Source organism: Muscardinus avellanarius (assembly GCF_963383645.1).
Source record: "Muscardinus avellanarius genome assembly, chromosome: 12".
Lineage (NCBI taxonomy): Eukaryota > Metazoa > Chordata > Mammalia > Rodentia > Gliridae > Muscardinus > Muscardinus avellanarius.
The window spans coordinates 81,715,591-81,736,565 of record NC_137798.1 but is presented as its reverse complement, the minus strand read 5'-3'; the positions used below and the strand labels follow the sequence as shown (position 1 = coordinate 81,736,565).

At 41.6% G+C, this 20,975-nt stretch overlaps 1 protein-coding gene across 11 annotated transcripts in view; it reads left to right on the top strand.

The window, feature by feature from the left end:
* The window catches only part of VIPAS39 (VPS33B interacting protein, apical-basolateral polarity regulator, spe-39 homolog), a gene marked incomplete at both ends in the record, with an annotated part of 36,046 nt that extends 15,309 nt beyond the window's left edge, over positions 1-20,737 (top strand). For 3 of the 11 annotated variants that reach the window (XM_080707540.1, XM_080707535.1, XM_080707531.1), the window contains 13 exons: positions 80-172; positions 640-673; positions 1,138-1,240; positions 2,675-2,702; positions 7,443-7,516; positions 10,134-10,209; positions 10,741-10,875; positions 12,286-12,327; positions 13,135-13,224; positions 17,899-17,985; positions 18,998-19,087; positions 19,326-19,430; positions 20,717-20,737. In XM_080707540.1, the coding sequence (XP_080563666.1) occupies positions 80-172; positions 640-673; positions 1,138-1,240; positions 2,675-2,702; positions 7,443-7,516; positions 10,134-10,209; positions 10,741-10,875; positions 12,286-12,327; positions 13,135-13,224; positions 17,899-17,985; positions 18,998-19,087; positions 19,326-19,430; positions 20,717-20,737 (978 nt within the window). The remainder of the gene's footprint in view (positions 1-79; positions 173-639; positions 674-1,137; positions 1,241-2,674; positions 2,703-7,442; positions 7,517-10,133; positions 10,210-10,740; positions 10,876-12,285; positions 12,328-13,134; positions 13,225-17,898; positions 17,986-18,997; positions 19,088-19,325; positions 19,431-20,716) is intronic. The other 8 variants (XM_080707541.1, XM_080707537.1, XM_080707534.1 and 5 more) reach the window with 7 other exon arrangements.
* Positions 20,738-20,975: the final 238 nt, after the last annotated feature.

Below are 20,975 nucleotides of genomic sequence, written 5' to 3'. Positions count from 1 at the left end.
TCTGTCTTTTCTCCAGTGTACATTTTTGGCACCTTTGTCAAAAGTCAGGTGGGTAATAATTGTGTTCTTATTCTACTAGGTCTGCTCACTAGAAAGATTCCGCTCCTTACAGGACAAACTACAACTCCTAGAAGAGGCAGTAATCATGCACGATGGAAACGTCATCACTGCGGTGAGCTGTGGGGGGTTTCTGCTGTTATTCGTTAGTTGCTGCTTTCATTGAATTCTGAAAATTCAATCAAACTAGAGTAACATTTGGGGTTAAATGTCAAGTGATGATCCTGGATTTCTCCTGGGGATGCAGAATTCTCAGCATTCTATGCTGCAAAGCTCAGCTAATGGGACATGTATTGTGTGTAGAGCTCTTGATCATAACCAGAATCAACTCTGTCTTATGAAAAACAATCTGAGGGAGGACAGATGTGAGAGTAATCTCTCCAGGAGAGTTGTCTCTCAGCAGTGTGGGCATGAGCCCGGGACTCCCAGAGACCGCTCAGTTCCAGGTGTCCTTCCATCCCATGGAGAGACCTGCGTTGAGTGCCTGCAGAGATGCCCAAGTTGCTGGGTGCATCCTCATCGGGCGATGAGGACAGGGCTTTGTGTTTAAAAGTTTGCACATTCTTTTCTCTTTCCCTCTAGGTTCTGATCTTCTTGAAAAGGACACTGAGCAAAGGTGAGCATGGTTTGAAGGAAATCTTCCCTTGGCAGAGCATGTTACCTGTCCAGAGCATAGCATGTAGCTTTCATGCCAGATTCACCAGTATTAAGTGTGTTTCAGAGACAATTGGCAGGCTGTGGCTTCAGAGCACTTGTCATATCTCTGAGGGCATTCTTTGGGGTGCTGACTACCTTAATGACAAAGCCTCCTCTATTATTGGACAGACGGGTATGTTTGAAGAGATAAGAAACCATGCTGAGTACCTACTCTTTGTGTTGATGAGAACTGAAAAGCTGACTTAATAGCCCTGAGTTGGTCTGGACCTTAGAGGCTGTTGATAGGGGTTGAGACAGGAGTAAACCATTCTTAGCTTTTGCTAGACTTTGAGGATATAGTATTTGAGACTGTGAATAGGCCCGTTTCACACTTGAATAATAGGCTTTTTTCTTTTCTCTACTTAATTTCTTCCTGCCTGCTAGAGATCCTTTTCCGAGAGCTGGAGGTGCGACAGGTTGCCCTGAGACATTTTATTCACTTCCTTAAGGAAATAGGGGATCAAAAGCTGCTTTTAGACCTCTTCAGGTAAGAACTGATCCTCTGTTCTGTCAAGCATATTAAAGACTTTTTTTTTTGAAGGATTGTGGGGAGGTACTAAGAAGTAGAAGACACTGTCTTATTTTTGAAAACACTTAGAAGACAAGGTATTGAAATGTGTTGAAATAACTAACAATATACCACAGTCTATGATAAGGTGATTATAATATAGTTGGATGATTAAGAACCAGGCTCTACAGTCAAACACACCTGGGTTGAATACTAGTTCTACTACTTGTTTATAGAGTGAGCAAATAACCAGACTTCTCCAAGCATCAGTTTCACCTCTGTAAAATGGAGATGAAGATACCTATCCCACAGGGTTGTGGTGAAGACTGAGTTAGTGTGTGAATTAGCACTTAGCGTAAGGCGCAGTCTGTAGTGTTAATGAATATTCATTTAGCATTTTCTTACAGAAGACCTAAGCTTAAAGGTGTTTTATTACTTGGTCCCAAGTGATGCCAGTGAGAAATACAGTGGAAGAGAAGAAATAGATTTTCAGTCAGGATACCCAAGAAAAGTCTCATGGAAGTGATTAGCATTTGAGTCGAACCTATGAGGCTAGGTAAGATTCTTATGGGTGAGAAGTAAACTATCTGCTGGAGGTGAAGGAGGGTGGGGAAGTAGCCTTCTGTCGTGTTTTCCTTCCATTCAGGGGGTTGATTTCTTGTCCTTGGATTAGAATGTATATGTGTTTTATTCTTCATTCATTGTCAGGGAAAGGGTTAGAAGCCCTCTTTAGGTTTTGCATCCTGAGGTAGCTGGTCACCCAGTGACTCCAGAACAGTGAACAGCTACCCTAAAGACTAAAGTGGGAAAGCAGGTTGCCTGGTTAGGGCCAGGATTACAGATGGTTAGCCAGGAGTTTGCAAAAGAAGACATACTCATGGAGGTAGGCTGTGTTCTGTAATTCTCCTTCCTTCCTATCCAACAAGGTTTTATCAGGTATCACCTCCATGCCAAAGCAGTGGTATTCATTTTGGTGGTCTACTTAGTTAGGAGAAAGTAGAAGACAAAAATCCTTGTGCTTTAAGGTCTTACCTAAACCTTCCGAGGAGACCAAATGCATTGTACTCTGTACATGAAAAGAATAAAGAAAAATATAGTATAGAATATCTATTTCCAGGATTGTTTTGACAGAGAAGAATCCTTTATTTTTTCAAAACATAAAGTTACTCTGGGCTAAAGTAGGTTCGGTTTAAGCTGTTGGTGCCCTGCAATTCATCTCGTCCTTACCTTTTGTACAGCAAGAAAGAACAGAGAAACACTTATGTGTGAACCAGCAAATGTTTTGAAAGGGTTGCTGGAGGTAGAGTTTACAAGAAGGGCTTGTATACTTATAGAGCATTCACCTTATTTTATGAGGTTATATGCCACACATTAATAGATAAAAATGCCCTGCTCCCTTCTGCTTCTTCCCAGGTTCCTAGATAGAACAGAAGAGCTTGCGGTAAGTGTGGCCTTTGTTTCAGTTGGGAACCTATTTAACAGATATCTCAGCCAAAACCCAGCTTCCAAGATCTCAGACTGATTAAACTATTTCCTTTCCTTTGGTATTGTTTATATCCAGATAAGAGGAACATCTGGGAAACCCACAAAATTAATCCAAATGTTATATTGGGTTTTTTTGGTTTTTTTGTTTGTTTTTTGGTTCCGGGGATGGAACCCAGGGGCATTCTACCTCCAAGCTATAACCCCAGCTCTATTTTTATTCTTTATTTTGAAACAGGGTCTCACTAGGTTGTGGAGGGCCTCACTAAATAGCTGAGTCTGTCCCTGAACCCCAATCCTCCAGTCTCAGCCTCCCAAATGCTGGGATTACAAGCATTCACCAACATGCCTGGCTTATTTTTTATTCTTTATTTTTGAAACAGGGTCTCATTGGGTTGCAAAGGACCTAAGTAGCTGAGGCTATCCTCACTAAGTAGCTGGGCTGTCTGTGAACCGCAATCCTCCTGTCTCAATCTCCTGAATACTGGTATTACAAGTGTGTGCCACCATGCCTGGCTTTTGTTTTTTATTTTTTATTTTTTATCTATTATTATTATTAATTTTTTTGCAGGTCTGGGGATGGAATGCAGGGGTATTCGACCTCTGAGCTATAGCCCCTGCCCTATTTTTTATTTATTTTGAAACAGGGCCTCACTAAGTTGCAGAGGGCCTCACTGAGTAGTTGACGCTGTCTGCGAACTGTGATCTTCTGGTCTCAGGCTCCAGAACGCTGGGATTAAAAGCATGTGCCACCATGCCCAGCTTATTTTTTATTTTGGAAGAGGGTCTTTCTAAGTTGCATAGGGTCTCCTAAAATTGCTGAGTCTGACAGCAATTGTCCTGTCTCAGCCTCCCAAGTATTAGTATTATAGGCGTGGTTCACCATGCCCCTCTTTTTTGTTTGTTTTGTTTTGTTTTTGCGGTACCAGGATGGAACCCAGGGGCATTCTACCTCCAAGCTACACCCCCAGCCCTATTTTTTAATACTTTATTTTGAAACAGGGTCTCACTGATTTGTAAAGGGCCTCACTAAGTAGCTGGGGCTGGCCACGAACCTGCGATCCTCCTGTCTCAGCCTCCCAAGTACTGGTGTTACAAGCATGTGCCACCAGGCCTGGCCTCTTTTTTTTTTAATTCTTTTATTGGTACAATATAATTATATATTATAGTGAAACTCAAAGCGATATAAATATACATGTATACATTACTTGGTATTTTGTTTCTTTTGGTTAGGCTTATGGATAAATGTTTTTAAGTGAATGAAAACAGGACCAATCAATTGGTGTGTGTGTGTGTGTGTGTGTGTGTGTGTGTGTGTGTGTGTGTGTGTAAGAGATTGAACCAAGGAGCATCCAAGTTCTATTTTTTATTTTTATTTTGGAACAGGGACTTGTGTACTTGGAATTCCAGACTTGCATCACCATACCCAGCCTGTAATTGTTTTTTAGTTGTCTTCAAGTCCTGATTTGTAGGAGCTTTTAGATTTTGGCATCAAAGATTAAGGGAAATGTTGAAGGCTAATAGGCTAAGAAACCATATATAAGTCACAAAGGAAGGTAGGTCAGGTGGTGGTGCACCCAGTACACATTTTATTTTATTTTATTTTATTTTATTTTATTTTATTTTATTTTATAGTACTGGGGATTGAACCCAGAGGCATTCTACCCTGACCTACACTTCCAGCCCTATGTTTTTATTCTTTATTTTGAAACAGGGTCTCACTAAGTAGCTGAGGCTGTCCCCAAACCGTGATCCTCCTGTCTCAGCCTCCCAAATGCTGGGATTACAAGTGTGCACTACCAGTACACATTTTAGCTGAGAGCGCCATAACTTGGAATACAAAAACAAATCTGAAATTTTATCTAAAACTTAATTGTATTAGTAAAATTTTAGTGAGCCAGGTTTTAATTTGCCATTATTTTGCAGGAATAGAAATCTCAGCACTGTCACTGTCCTTTACCACTATATTATACATTCAGCTGGCACTTAGTTTTGGGGTACCACCAGCCCTTTCTTTTAAAACTCAGCTAAATTGCTGTGGCCAACCTTGAAATTGCAGTCTTCCTATCTCAGCTTCCCAAGAACTGGAATCACAGGTGTACGCCACCACTCCCAGCTTCAGCTGGCATATTTAATAATATTGTTAACTTTCTTTTGCAGAGCAGAGTATAATTCAGGAAAATGTTTTTCAGTAACTTTTTAATTAATTAATTTATTTTTTGCCATTACTAGGTAGGGAACCCAGGGACATTCTGTCTCCGAGCTACACCCCCAGCCCTATTTTCTTATTCTTTATTTTGAAACAGGGTCTCACTGAGTTGCAAAGGGCCTCACTGAGTAGCTGAGGCTGTCCATGAACTGCGATCTTCCTGTCTCAGTCTCCCAAATGCTGGGATTACAAGCATGCTCCACCACACCCGGCCTCAGTAATATTTTTTAAAAATAACTTATTCTTAAAATTCAAACATGTGAAAAATTTAAAAATCCTTTATCTTAACTTAGTGAGACCCTGTTTCCAAATAAAATATGAAATAGGTCTGGGAGTATAGCCTGGAGGTACAAAGCCCTTGGGTTTTGTCCCCAGTACCACAAAAAATAAAAATAAATAAAATAGGGCTGATGGTACCACAGAGGTAGAATGTCTTTGGGTTCAATACCCAGTACCAGCACCACCAAAAAATTTTTATTATGCATACTATTGTACATAAAATTAGTTTTCCAGCCTCTTATTTATTTATTTATTTATTTATTATTTTTTTTTTTTGTGTGTGTGTGTGGTACTGGGGTTCCTGGAAACCGTTCTACCTCTGGGCTACACTCCCAGCACTCCCAGACCTATTTTATATTTTTATTTGGAAACAGGGTCTCTTAAGCCAGTGTGGCTGGCTTTGGTGGTACTGGGTGTGGGACCCAGAGGCTTTCTACCTCCGGGCTATACTCCCAGACCTTTTTTTTTTTTTTTTTTGAAACAGGGTCTCACAAAGTTGCCAAGAGCCTCACTAAGTAGCTGAGGCTGGCTTCAAACCTGTGTGATTCTCCTGTCTCAAGCTCCTAAGCGCTAGGATTACAAGCGTGCACCACCACGCCCGGCTATTCTTTATTTTAAAACAGGGTTTGTCTAAGTTGCAGAGATCTTCACAAGTTGCTGAGGCTGGCCTTGAACCTGAGATCCTCCTGTCTCAGCCTCCCAAGTATTGAGATTACAAGCTGTGCTGCACCACGCCTGGATGTCACTTACACTTTTTTTTTTTTTTTATGGTACCGGGGTTCCTGGAAACCATTCTACCTCCGGGCTACACTCCCAGACCTATTTTATATTTTATTTGGAAACAGGGTCTCTTAAGCCAGCATGGCTGGCTTTGAACCTGTTCGATCCTCCTGTCTCCACCTCCCAAGCGCGGGGATTACAAGCGTGCCCACCACGCCCGGCTGTCATTTATACTTTTATATACTTCTCTTGGCTCTAAGATGATACACTGTCCTTCCTAAATCCATTTTATTATATCAGTATTTATATTAGTGTGTTTATTTTTCTGCTTATCTTTTATTTTCATGTTGATCTGTTTATTTTTCAATTCTTGGCAAGCTTTTAATAATTGTATATAAGATCATGGCTTTGATAGTCATCACGACCTATCGAGTCACGTAACTCTGGTAATGACAAGTACCCATTTATACACCAGGGTCGTGTTTTTATCTGCCTCGCTCACTAGGTCCTCCACCGGTGGGTTAATTCCCAACCCTACATCAGGGGCTGTGAGAATTGCAAAACAGAAAGCAGTAAGGAGATTTTCCTTCAGAGTCATATGTAATCTTTGGTACGTGAATATAAATAGCTATGAGCAGTGCATTAGAATAGCATGTTCTGTTTAGCTGGGCATGGTGGTACATGTCTGTAATTCCAGTGCTTGCAAAGCTGAGATAGACCTGCAGTCTCAAGGCCAGCTTCATCTATTTAATTAATTAATTAATTTATTTATTTATTTATGTATTTATCTGGGAGTATAGTCCAGAGGTAGAAAAGCCCCTGAATTCCACCCACAGTACCACACAAAAAAACACCCTACCAGTGATTTTTTTAACTATTGTTTTATTCCACACCGTTTCTTTTTTTTTTTTTTTTTTTTTTGTGGTGGTACTGGGGTTCCTGGAAGCCCTTCTACCTCCGGGCTACACTCCCAGACCTATTTTTACATTTTTATTTGGAAACAGGGTCTCCTAAGCCAGCGCGCACGGCTGGCTTCGAACCTGCGCGATCCTCCTGTCTCTGCCTCCCAAGCGCGGGGATTACAAGCGTGCGCCAACACGCCCGGCCTTCCACACCATTGCTTAATTTACACATAACCATCCATCTATACCCAGGAGGATCTTTAAGAATGAAAACATTTTTTTTGTACTGGGGATTGAACCCCAGGGGCCTTCTACCACTCAGCGACACCCTCAGCTCTTTTTATTTTTGAAACATGGTTTCCCTAAGTTGCTGAGGACCCCATGAGTTGCTGAGGCTAGCTGCAAACCTGTCTCAGCCTCCCAAGTACTGGGATTACAGGCCTGCACCACCACGCCCTGCTGATAATTTCTTTTAAGCATAGAAAGTCCACTTTCCCAGCTGTCTTTCTCTTCTGAGGAGACAGGCTCAGAACTTTTCTGTTTTTTAAGGAGACATCAAGGCTCAAAGCTTTTCTCTGTTTCTTTGTAGCTATCTCATTATCGGGAACATTTAAATATTCAAGACCCTGAGAAACGAAAAGATTTTCTTAAGACCTGCATTGGGTAAGTATGGGAAAGAAGTAGTTTTAAGTGTAAATACCTTTACCCAAAGGAATGAAGAGAATTAAAGAGGGTGGAATACGCAGAAAGGAAGGGAAGGCTTAATAAAGAATCTATGGACGTCACTGCAGGTCATTCCATTCAGTGGCTCCCAAATCCTAGTGTCCAGCAGAGTTTTCATGGATTTGTGGTAACGTGAGAAAAATGAAGACAATGTAAAGAGTTTTTTTTTTTTTCCTAAAGCTAAATTTATTTAATCTGATAGACTGTCTTTATTCTGGGATTTTGCTTCTACTTCTCCCTTCTTTTTTGGTAGTAAATGACCTTATGTAATAAAAAGGTCACAGTTTTTTATGGACTCGATGCATTTTTTTTTGTGTGTGTGTGTTACTGGTTCTCAAAACCCCCAAATCCAAGAATTCCTGGTCTAGTATAGGCTTTCACTCAAATATTGTCTCTGTGATTGGGTGCTCTGCTTTGGGAAATAGTTCATTTTATTGTTTAATGATCATTCAGCCCTCATCATTGGAAAGTGCTTCCTTCTGACCAGCTGAAATTTCACTGTAGCTTTCAAGGTACAGAGCTGGGCACAGTGGTACCCACCTCTTGCCTCTGAGGCAAGAGGTTCAGGTTCTAGGCCAGCCTGGCCACTTAGTAAGGCCCTGTCTCAAGATAAAAAGGGCTAGGAGTGTAGCTCAGTGGTAGCACCCCTTGGTTCAGTCCCCTGTGCCCCCCCCCAAAAAAAAAAATATGTGCACAGGCAGTGGCCCTCACTTCCCTGTCTTTAGTATTCACAGTTGTTTCAGTTGTTCCTCAGCAGACCTGATTTCCAGATTTCACACTTAGAAATTTTCTAGTATCAGTGGAATCCTGAATTTTAATGTTCCCAAATACTGAGTTGTATCTTATAGCCTCTGGAAAAGCAGAGACAAGTAAGAGTAGTGAGGTAACTGGAACCTTTTTTTTTTTTTTTTTTTTTGGCAGTACTAGGGATGGAACCCAGGGGCATTCTACCTCCGAACTATACTCCCAGCCTTATTTTTTATTCTTTGTTTTGAAACTGGTCGTACTGAGTTCTAAAGGGCCTCACTAAGTAGCTGAGGCTGTCCATGAACCGTGATCCTCCTGTTTCAGCCTCCCAAATGCTGGGATTACAAGTGTGCACCACCACACCTGGCAACTGGAACCTTTGCTGTCTCCCTCTACCTCATAAAAACTTACTCTGGCTCACATTTATCTGGGATAGTGTAATTGGATTTCAGAATTCTTCTTGGTGTGAGTACAGTAGGGGAAAAGGCAGTACTTTCTAAAAGAGCTATGGACTGAGTTTAAAATCTGCCTTTTATTCCTCGCCTTACCCATTGATATGTCATATAATTTTCAGGTTGAATACCATCCCTCAACCCTGAACTACTTTTTGTTTGTTTGGTACTGGGGATTGAACCCAGGGTCATTTTACCTCTGAGCTATACCCTCAGCCCTTTTTATTTTTTGTTTTGAAACAGTCTTACTAAGTTGCTAAGGCTATGAGGCTGTCCTCAAACTTGGGATCCTCCTGTCTCAGCCTCCCAAGTACTGGTAATATAGGCATGTTCCACCATGCCTGGACCCTCAACTTCTTCAGGTATAAAAACATAGTTTTGAGGCAGGCGTGGTAGCGCACGCTTGTAATCTCAGCATTTGGGAGGCTGAGACAGGAGGATCTCGGTTCGCTGACAGCCTCAGCTACTTAATGAGGCCCTTTGCAACTTAGCAAGACCCTGTTTCAAAATAAAGAATAAAAAATAGGGATGGGGGCATGGCTCAGGGGTAGAATGCTCCTGGGTTCCATCCCTAGTACTGCAAAAAACAAATAAAAACCCACATAATTTTAAGGTAGAACTCTTGACATTTGTAGGTCTTTCCCAATCTGCAAACCACTGTCATGCTAAACTTTTATTACTCTGCCATAGAAAATGTCATAACAAACCGGGTGTGGTAGCGCCCGCTTGTAATCCCAGCATTTGGGAGGCTGAGACAGGAGGATCAAGGTTCGCGGACAGCCTCAGCTACTTAGTGAGGCCCTCCACTATTTAGTGAGACTGTTTCAGAATAAAAAAAAAAAAAATAGGGCAGGGGGTGTAGCTTGGAGGTGAATGCCCCTGGATTCCATCTCCAGACCTACAAAAAAAAAAAAAAAGAAAAAGAAAAGAAAAGAAAATGTCATAACCAATTTGAGTGCCCCTTCAGTGGAGTTAAGCAGTGGCATGAGCGTGGGGCTCCTCTGGAGGTGCACAGTGGGCAGTTCTAGGCTCACTTAATGCTTTGTGCCTCATTGACCAACACCAACTTCCAAACTGAGGGGTTCTTGGATCCCATAGCAGAATCCCTTGTGACAACATGTATTTTTTAGACATAAGGATCCTCTTGAGTTGGCAAAATATTAAAGAGAAAAATGTAAGCCAAAGGTCTGTTCTGTTTCCTGCTTTCTCTCTGCCTTTAAGGGATGCTAGAAAGGTGAATTGAAATCAGCTTTGCGAAGCCCCACGAGCCTCTTGTGCCACGGTGATGATTTCGTTTAGTTGGGTTTGTTTCCTTTTAGTGTAGAGAAAGAGGTACTAACCGTCTGACCCTCTACCAGTTTGCCATTTTCAGCAGAGGATTCTGCACACATACAAGACCATTACACGCTCCTGGAACGTCAGATCATTATTGAGGTTAGATTCCTCATCTCTGTGTTTTCTGCTTCAGCGCCCAGGCCCAGTGCTCTTCAGCACCTACGAGACTTTCTTTTATTTTTATTTTTTGTTGGTGCATTGTAGTCATACATCTCAACGGGGTACAGAGTGGGAGAGGCAGACGTGCGCAGTCACCCAGGGAGGCTCATGCTCTGCATATACTCGTCACTCTGTCACAGCCCCTCATTCCTCCCCTCTGCATCGCCACCCCTTCCTCAACTGTTCTTGGGCATCTTTTTCTTCTCACCTGCGCTTGGCATGGAAATGTTTCCTCTTCATCTCGACTCTCCCGTGGCAGCACCACGTCTGCAGTCTCTTCACTCAACTCAGACCCATGGTTATGTTATGGATGTTAACGCCCTTGACCCTTGGGCTATCCCAGGCATTTTTTCCCCCTTTTTTGCTTCATTCTTAGGGTGGGAAACACAACTACTAAAGAATTAAAGATGTTTTTCCTGGCTCCACTGCATGGTCATCGTTCTTTTTTTCACTTGCCTCACTCCATCACAGGCAAATGATCGACATTTGGAATCAGCAGGACAGACTGAGATCTTCCGGAAGCATCCCCGCAAGGCCTCCATCCTCAATATGCCGCTGGTGACGACGCTTTTCTACTCCTGCTTCTACCACTACACGGAGGCTGAGGTACAGGCAGAACGTCAGAGAAGGACCCTACAAACTCCCTTGCACAAGAACAACACAGTTCAAGCGCAGTATTTTGATATGTTTGTTTAAAATGAGAGCATATAGTTCTCAGAAATCCACCTGCAAGTTTTCCTGGCCCTCTGCAAGGGTGAGCCAAGAGGAAAATAAAGGTTTTATTTTGTTTTGGGTTTTTTTTTTTTTGTGGTACTGGGGTTCCTGGAAGCCCTTCTACCTCTGGGCTACACTCCCAGACCCATTTTTATATTTTTATTTAGAAATAGGGTCTCTTAAGCCAGCGCAGCTGGCTTCGAACCTGCGCGATCCTCCTGTCTCCACCTCCCAAACACGGGGCTTACAAGCGTGTGCCACCACACCTGGTGAAAAAAAGGTTTTTAAGGGTTCACACGGCTTCAGATGGGCTGGCATACAGCATAGCACATTCTGTCTGGTGCTGGCTTCTGTAGCAGGCTTGTTCAAAGGTCCATTATTTCCAGCAGATGGGCACAGTGTAGAGAAGAGAAGATGCACACTAGGTAGCTGTCAAACCTTTTTTATTTTTATTTTTTTAATTTTAAGCCAGTACTTGGGAGGCTGAGACAGAAGGAACACAGATTCGAGGCCAGCCTTAGCAACTTGGAAAGTCCCTGTTTCAAAATTAAAAATAAAAAGGGCTGGGGGTGTGGTTCAGAAATAGAATGCCCTGAGCTGGGCGTGGTGGCACACGCTTGTAATCCCCGCACTTGGGAGGCAGAGACAGGAGGATGGCGCAGGTTCGAAGCCAGCCCCGTGCGCTGGCTTAGGAGACCCTGTTTCCAAATAAAAATGTAAAAATAGGTCTGGGAGTGTAGCCCGGAGGTAGAAGGGCTTCCAGGAACCCCAGTACCACCAAAAAAAAAAAAAAAGAAAAAAAAGAAATAGAATGCCCTTGGGTTCAATCTCAGTACCAAAAAATTAAAAGTTTTTTTCCAGGTATGGTGGTGCATGCTTATAATCCCATTACTTGGGAGGCTGAGACAGGAGGATTGCAGGTTCAAGGCCAGTCTCAGCAACTTGATGAGACCCTGTTTAAAAACAAACATTGGAATGAGGATGTGGCTCAGAGGTAAACCATTCCTGGGTTCAATGCCCAGTACCCACCTGAAAAAAAAAAATTGGATTTAGTGATTAGAAGTGGAGCTATTTCCTTTTTTTGAATTAGTAGAAAGTTTAATAAAGCACCTCCTTATTAATCCAATTCCTGATAAGCTAGTTTGTGGTAATATCCCATTATGGCACTTTTCTTATAAATTAACTCCTGGAATTAAATGATTACAGAATGAGATGTAGAAAGTCTGTGTAGTAGAAAAGAAAATGGGAGATTGGGTGATCTCACTAACGTTCTCTCTCTGTTGTCATCTGTTGTCATCCTAGGGAACATTCAGCAGTCCCATCAACCTGAAGAAGACATTTAAGGTAAAGACATTGGTTATGTTGTATAAAAGTAGTATCAGTGTAAGTACATGCAGTGAATGTTGCTTGGTAACACTGTACAGTAAGTTCTTTGCTACTTAAGGTTAAAATAAGAAGGAAAGGGTGTGGTGGAGCACACGTGTAATCCCAGTACTTGGGAGGCAGAGATATCAAGAGCACATATTTTTGAGGACAGCCTTAGCAAGTAGTGAGACTCTTAGCAACCTAGTGAGACCTTGTTTCAAAGTAAAAATAAAACAGGGCTTGGGTGTAGCTCAGAGGTAGAATGCCCCTGGGTTCAATCCTCAGTAACACACACAAACACACACACATAGAGATAAGAGGGAATGAGTTTGTAGGAATCAAGAGAAGATTTTAGCTGGGCGTGGTAGCGTATGATTGTAACCCCAACATTTGGGAGGCTGAGACAGGAGGATCGCAGTTCGCGGACAGCCTCAGCTACTTAGTGAGGCCTCTGCAACTCAGTGAGACTCTGTTTCAGAATGAAGACTAAAAAATAGCACAGGGGGTGTAGCTCGGAGGTAGAATGCCCCTGGGTTCCATTCCCAGTACCGCAAAAAAATATATATAAATAAATATTAACAAAAAAAAAAGAGAAGACTTGAACTGAAAGGTGTAAGGCAATGCCGAGGCTTAGGAGTGAAGGGGTTTTGACAGTCTGAGAAATATATTTATGTTAAAGGGCAAAATTAATACCAGTGAATATTTATACATGTCTTTCCTAAAATTCTGTATTTTCATCATTGCATTTCTACTTCCTCTTAATTTTTCCTGGTTTCTGGTTTCTAGATTCCAGACAAACAGTATGTGCTGACGGCCCTGGCTGCTCGTGCCAAACTTCGGGCCTGGCATGATGTTGATGCCCTCTTCACCACAAAGGTGGGTGTCTTGGAACTTTTTTGTGCTGCCAAGGCCTTAGGAGAAATAGGGTCATCATTCAATTGTAAGTTCTTGTTACTGATTATTATATTCCCCCTAACCTTTTATTTTCTCAAATTCAAAACTAAAAACTTGAAAGAATAGTAGATGAATGACTACAATGCACCAGTAAAAAAATTTTTAAAAACTGGAGAAAAAAAAAGAACAGTAGACGATCACTAATAGTCTTTACTAATTCCTTACCACTTCACTAACATAATAACATTCTTGACATATTAGCTCTTCCTTTTTTATACACATGCATTTTTTTCTGAACCATTTAAAAGTTAATTGCATGATGCCTCTCCCTTAAATACTTAAGCATTTATATCCTCCATAAGCATATTATTGCTTTCCAGAAATTTAACATTAATTTAATAATAGTATCAGATATATTGGCCATGTACATATACCCCATGTTTAAATCACAAATAAAATAAATCATATAAATACAGTCTATTTGAAGCCGGGCATGGTGGTGCACACTTGTAATCCCCGCGCTTGGGAGGCTGAGACAGGAGGATCGCGCAGGTTCAAAGCCAACCTCAGCTACTTAGTGAGGCTCTCGGCAACTTAGTGAGACCCTGTTTCCAAATAAAATATAAAATGGGTCTGGGAGTATAGCCCGGAGGTAGAAAGCCTCTGGGTTCCACCCCCAGCACCACCAAAAAAAAAAATAATAATAAATAAATAAATAAATAAATAAATAAATAAATACAGTCTATTTGAAGTAGTTCTTTTAGCTGTTTTTGTTTGCTTGTTTGTTTATCTATGTATTATGTATTAGGAGCCAATCAAAATCCTTTCATTGGAGCTGGGTGTGGTGATGCAGCCTTGTAATCCCAGTACTTGGGAGGCTGAGACAGGAGGATAGCAGGTTTGCAGACAGCCGCAGCTACTTAATGAGGCCCTCTGCAACTCAGTGAGACCCTGTTTCAATATAAAGAATAAAAATGGGTCTGGGCGGGTAGCTTAGAGGTAGAATGACCTCTGGTTTCAATCCCCAGTACCACACACACACACATAAAAAAAAAACCTTTCAATGCATTTGCTTATAATGTCTCTACTAGTTTATGTTTTTTAGATTAGACTTTTTAAGGTATAGCACATGTGGGGGGGTACTGGAGATTGAGCCCTGTTTTTATTCTTTATTTTGAAACAGGGTCTCACTAGGTTGCTGAGGACATCACCGAGTAGCTGAGGCTGGCGGGAACCTGTGCTCCTCTGGGATTATAGGTGTGTGCCACCACGCCCAGCTGCACATGATGTTTTGATATCTACAACAAAGCGATTAGTAGAGACATCCAATTCACTTCCATAGTACAGAATCACCCATTTCTTTTGTGTGTGGAAACAGCCCTTAAAATCAGTCTTAGCAAATTTCCAGTATACAGTACAATATTGTTAACTCTAATCCTCATGCCATACGTTAGATCTTTAGATTTATTCATCCCACATAATTGCAACTTGGTACCATTTAGCCTACATTTCTCTATTCTCTCTATCCTGATTTCTGTTTCTATGTATTTGACTTTTTGTGTGTGTGCTACTTGGGGTAGAACCCAGGGGTAGTGCACCTCCAAGATACACCCCCAGCCTTATTTTATTCTTTTATTTTGAAATAGGGTCTCACTAAGTAGCTTAGGCTGGCTGCGAACCTGAGATCCTCCTGTCCTAGCCTCCCAAGTACTGGGATTACAAGCATGTACCACTACACTCAGCTTCTTTTATCCATGTTAAGTTGATTTTTATTCATAGTTAAAATAACAGTCCAGTTTCATTCTTATGCCTGTGGAAATCCAGTTTTCCCAGCATCATGTTTTGAAAGGATTATCTATTATTCTCATTGTATCCTCTTTTTCTTTCTTTCTTTTTTTGGTGGTACTGGGGTTCCTGGAAGCCCTTCTACCTTTGGACCTATTTTTACATTTTTTAAATTTGGAAACAGGGTCTCCTAAGCCAGCGCGCGTGGCTGGCTTCGAACCTACGCGATCCTTCTGTCTCTGCCTCCCACGCGCGGAGATTACAAGCGTGCGCCACCATGCCCGGCTTCACTGTATCCTCTTAGTACCCTTGTTGGAAATTAGTTGGCCATATATTTCTGGGCTCTATCTTCTGACCACTAGTCTCTTTGTTTTTATGCCAGAAAGATACTATTTTGATTACCAAAGTTTTATAATATCATTTAAAGTCTTCATGATGTAATGCTTTCAACTTTTTTTTCTTTCTCAGGATTTCTTTGGATATTTGGGGTCTTTTTGTGATTTTATATAAATATGTTTACATTTTATTTTGTTATTATTATTATTATTATTATGTTTGTTTTGCAGTACTGGGGATTGAACCCAGAGGCATTCTACTTCTGAGCTACACCGTCCTATTTTTCATTCTTTATTCTGAAACAGGGTCATCTAAATTTTAAGATGAGGCTGGCCAAAAATCTGTAATCCTTCTATCTCAGCCTCCCAAGTACTGAGATTACAAACGTGTGTCACCACACCTGGCTACATTTTGTTTTATTTATTTATTGTGGTACTAGAGATTGAACCCAGGGGCAGTCTACGTCCGAGGTATACCCCAAGCCCTGTTTTTTAAATTTATTTTGAAACAGCATCTTACTAGGTTGGTGAGAATCTGACTACATGGGCTGAGGCTGTCCTTGGACCCGTGATCCTTCTGTCTCAGCTTCCAAAGTACTTTTATTACAAGCACCATGCCTGGCTCAAGTTTGTTTACATTTTATTTATTTATTTATTTATTTATTTATTTATTTATTTATTTATTTATTTATTTATTTATTTATTTATTTTAGGTGGTACTGGGGTTCCTGGAAACCCTTCTACTTCTGGACTGCACTCCCAGACCTATTTTATATTTTTATTTGTTAACAGGGTCTCTTAAGCCAGCGAGGCTGGCTTCGAACCAGCACGATCCTCCTGTCTCTGCCTCCCAAGTGTGGGGATTACAAGCGTGCGCCACCACGCCTGGCTTTGTTTGCATTTTATTTTATTTATTTTTTATTTTATTTTATTTATTTATTTATTTATTTTGGTGGTACTGGGGTTCCTAGAAGCCCTTCTACCTCCGGGCTACACTCCCAGACCTATTTTTACATTTTTTAAATTTGGAAACAGGGTCTCCTAAGCCAGCGCATGCGGCTGGCTTCGAACCTGCGCGATCCTCCTGTCTCTGCCTCCCAAGCGCGGGGATTACAAGCGTGCGCCACCACGCCCGGCTTTGTTTGCATTTTAAATACCAATTTTGTCATTATAGGTTTGGGAATTTTCTGGTTTCCTCCTTGTTAATTAATTGATTACATTAACTACCCAAGTAAAATATGCCTATGTCAACATCAAACACTTCATGAAAGTATATAAGGAGTGAGGTCTGGAGTGTAGTTCAGTGGTAGAATGAATGCCTAGCATGCTTAAAGCCCTAGGTTTAATTCTCTTCACAAAATAAAAGATTTTAAAGTAGTTTCTCACTGGGTGTGGTGGTGCACCCTTGGTAATCCCAGCACTTGGGAGACTGAGACAGGAGGATTGCATAGGTTCGAAGCCAGCCTCAGCTACTTAGTGAGGCTCTCAGCAACTTAGACCCTGTTTCTAAATAAATTATAAAATAGGGCTGGGGTGTAGCCTGCAGGTAGAAAGACCCTGGGTTCCACCCCTCAGTACCATAAAATAAATAAATAAAGTAGGGCCAGGCGTGGTGGCACACGCTTGTAATCCCCATGCTTGGGAGGCGGAGACAGGAGGATCTCGCTGGTTCGAAGCCAGCCTCGCTGGCTTAAGAGACCCTGTTTCCAAATAAAAAAATATAAAATAGGTCTGGAAGTGTAGCCCAAGAAGGGTTCCATCCCCAGTACAATGAAAATAAATAAATAAATAAATAAATAAATAAATAAATAAAATTTAAAGAATAAAAAATAATAAAAATTTTAAAAAATAAAATAGTTTCTCTTTTTAAGCACTTAGCTTAATTCCTTCATCAAAGCAAGTATTATTAAAAGTTCAATCAGTAGCTTTCCTCCTGAATCTACAAATAGACATTTATATATACATATGAAGATATAAAAGTTAGGATTTCTCTATACTGATAGATTTATACTATAAATATTTTGATTATTTGCTTCATTTGGTAGTATTTTATAGATTTTTTCCTGCAGTAGTATTTATAGACATAAAAACTTATTCCATACCTCTGATTCTCCTTTACCCTCTTAAATCCCTTGACTTTTCAGAAAAATGTATTCCTTACCATTTCTCTATCCTGCACCCTTTTCTTTTTTCTTTTTTTCTTTTTATTTTGGTGATACTGGGGGCAGAACCCAGGGGTATTTGATCTCTGAGCTATACCCCAGCCCTGATTTTTGTATTCTTTATTTTGAAACAGGGTCTCACTGAGTTGCAAAGGACCTCACTAAGTAGCTGAGGCTGTCCTCGAACTGTGATCCTCCTGTCTCAGCCTCCTGGATGCTGGAATTACAAGCGTGCACCACCACACCCAGCTCTCTCACCCTTTTCTATCTACCTTTTCACCACATTATTCTGGTTTGACTGTAAAACACAGAGACTAGCTCAGAGTATGTTGACTGTCTGGCCTACTTACTGCCACCCCATCTTCCTTTTTCAGAACTGGCTGGGTTATACCAAGAAGAGAGCACCCATTGGCTTCCATAGAGTTGTGGAAATTTTGCACAAGAACAGTGCCCCTGTCCAGGTATAACTCCTAAAGAGAGTTGGGTATGGGGACTCTAGAAAATCTTAACTTTTAGTCTCTTATCCAGTGATGGAACTTGGCCTGTTCTGGTTTTCCCTTAGTGGGGGGAAGTGACTGTACTGGGCCTTGAGATAGAAAAAGCCAGGGAGACCCAGGTGCCTGGGTGTAGTGGCTCACACCTGTGATCCCAGCACTTGGAAGGCTGAGACAGAAGGATTGCAGGTTCAAGGCAAGCCTCAGACACTTAGTGAAAATCTGTTTCAAAATTGAAAAAATAATATAGGGTTGGAGGTATAGCTCAGAGGTAGAATGCCCCCAAGTTCAATCCTCAGGGCTAAAGAGGAAAAAATGACCATGTAGTATTCTCTTTCCCTTAGAAGTAACCCCAGACTTTAATCTCTGAGGAGCACATCTACTGTGTTTAGCTATGTGGAGAATTGATATACTATTATTATTATTATTTTTTTTTTTTTAGTTTGTAGGGATTGAACTCAGGGGCATGCTACCTCCGAGCTATACCCTCCAGCCTATTTTTATTTTAAAACAGGCTCTCACTAGGTCACTAGGTTGATGAGAGTCTCAGTACTTGCTGAAGCTGTACTCAAGCTGTGATCCTCCTGTCTCATCCTCCCAAGTACTGGGATTACAAGTGTGTGCACCATGCCCAGCCTGATGAACTATTCGAATGATTCAAAAGGAGAACTTGCTGAGGAAGGTCTTCTGGAGCAGTGGGCCTGGCAGTGGCCCCCTCTAGAGCGCCGCCTCACTTCCATGTGCATCTGGATCCAGGATAAGGGGATGCTCTCTTCCCTTCTTTTCTGAAGCATCAGGGAAGAACTGCCTAGTGTCACCTGGTTTCCCACTGCAGCACTAGTCCTGTGGTTGATGACAGGAATCGTTGGTATTGGATACTGAACTCTTTTGCCTACTTTAGGACATTTTGTTTTCTACTTGGAGAGCTCTGTGTTTTATGGGTCTGGGAATTATTAATCAGAAGGACCTCTTCCCACAGATATTACAGGAGTACGTCAATCTGGTGGAAGATGTGGACACAAAGTTGAACTTAGCCACGAAGTTTAAATGCCATGATGTCGTCATTGATGTGAGTCCCCAAAAATGAGAACTCTGAGTTAGATCCTCAGTAGAGAGTGGATGTTTGCAGTGTTCTTTGTCTAGAACCTGAGATGCTTCCATTATTTTTGAGTGAATGGACAAAATAGTCTGATGAGAGTTAGTTTGGAGGCCAGCACTCTCATTATTTTCCCAGTCCTCTGAAATAGCCCTTTATAGAGAAAGAAGGCTGACTGGGTTTTTTTTTTATTATTTGCTTTGGTGTACAGACCTGTCGAGACCTGAAGGATCGTCAGCAGTTGTTAGCATACAGGAGCAAGGTTGATAAAGGATCTGCAGAGGAGGAGAAGATTGATGCCATTCTCAGCAGCTCGGTGAGCAGCTACACTTCCCCTACACATATACCCCAGTGCTCCCAGGTGACTCAGCCAGGAGACGAACAGTTCACAGAGTAGCAGCAGCTGTATTCCCAAGACCTGGGCAGGATTGCAGTTGGCTGAGCTTCATGGAAGGAAGGCTCACCTGTGGGCCAAAATATCAGAACTCCTGCTTTGAATGATAGAAATTAGGCCTGAGCTGGGCATGGTAGAGCACACTCACTCGTAATCCCAGTATATGAGAGGCTGGGACAGGAGGATTGTGGGTTTGCAGCCAGCCTCAGCTACTTAGTGAGGCCCTCAGTAACTTAGTGGGACCCTGTTTCAAAATAAAGAATAAAAAATGGGGCTGGGAGTGTAGCTCAGAGGTAGAATGCTCCTGGGTTCATTCCACAGTTATGCAAATAAAAGAAAAGAAAAAGAAATTAAGAGCCAGGAGTGGTTGTGCATGCTTGTAATTCCAGCATTTGGGAGGCTGAGACAGGAGGATCGAGGTTCGAGACAGGAGAATCACGGTTTGTGGACAGCCTCAGCTACTTAGTGAGGCCCTTTGCAACTCAGTGAGACCCTGTTTCAAAATAAAGAATAAAAATAGGGCTGGGGGTGTTGCTCAGAGGTAGAATGCCCCTGGGTTCCATCCCTAGTAACACCAAAAAAAAAAAAAAAGAAAGAAAGAAAGAAAGAAAATTAGGCCTGAGATATGAGATGAGATTAAGCTAATCTGGCACTCTCAGGTAGAGACTTAGCTATGATTCTCTGATGGTTGTTAAACCTAGCAGATAGCAGGAAATAACAATTGGAACTACAAAGACATGTTTTCACTTTAGAATTGTCTTGGCAGACTATATAGTCTCCTGGAAAAGGATATGACCTCCCTTTTGGGTAGAATAGAGTTTAGCTTTTGGGTAGTACAGCTGTATTGTCACTCACAGTATGAAATTACTAAACTTTTTGTTAACATGAAGCTTAGTTTCCTATTAGGTATTTTGGCACTTATGATAGGGTCAGATAAAGCTACCAAATCTTGGTCTTCAGAAGGAAAGAAGCAGAATAAATGCCTTCAGTCAGGGGTTCTGTAAATGCAGAGAAAATGCTTAATACATTTCTGAGTAAATGAACTCCCTTACATATTAAAAAAACTCAACCCCTCCTCTATTCAGTCCTTGTCATCTGTTTTCTTACACATTCTGCCAGTGAGCTTTGATTATTGCATTCCAGTCTGTACCTCTCTGTAGGGATAAGTGAAACTGATCACACACCTTCATTGTTTGTTCTTTCGACAGCAAATTCGATGGAAGAATTAACTTGTATTAGCTACCCTGAAACCTGCCTCCTTTCTTCCTTCCTGCCTATGAAAGTGGAGCTCTTTGGAGAGTTAACAGCTTCACGGCACATTGGCCCATCATCGACAAGCAGTGCCTGCCCGTCTCAGGACAGAAACCAGCGCCTCAGATAGCTGCAGGCTGATCTGTCCAAGGGACAGTCTTACGCGTTGACTCATGAGGAAGGCACTCTCCACCTGGTGCTCATGCGAAGGTGGGC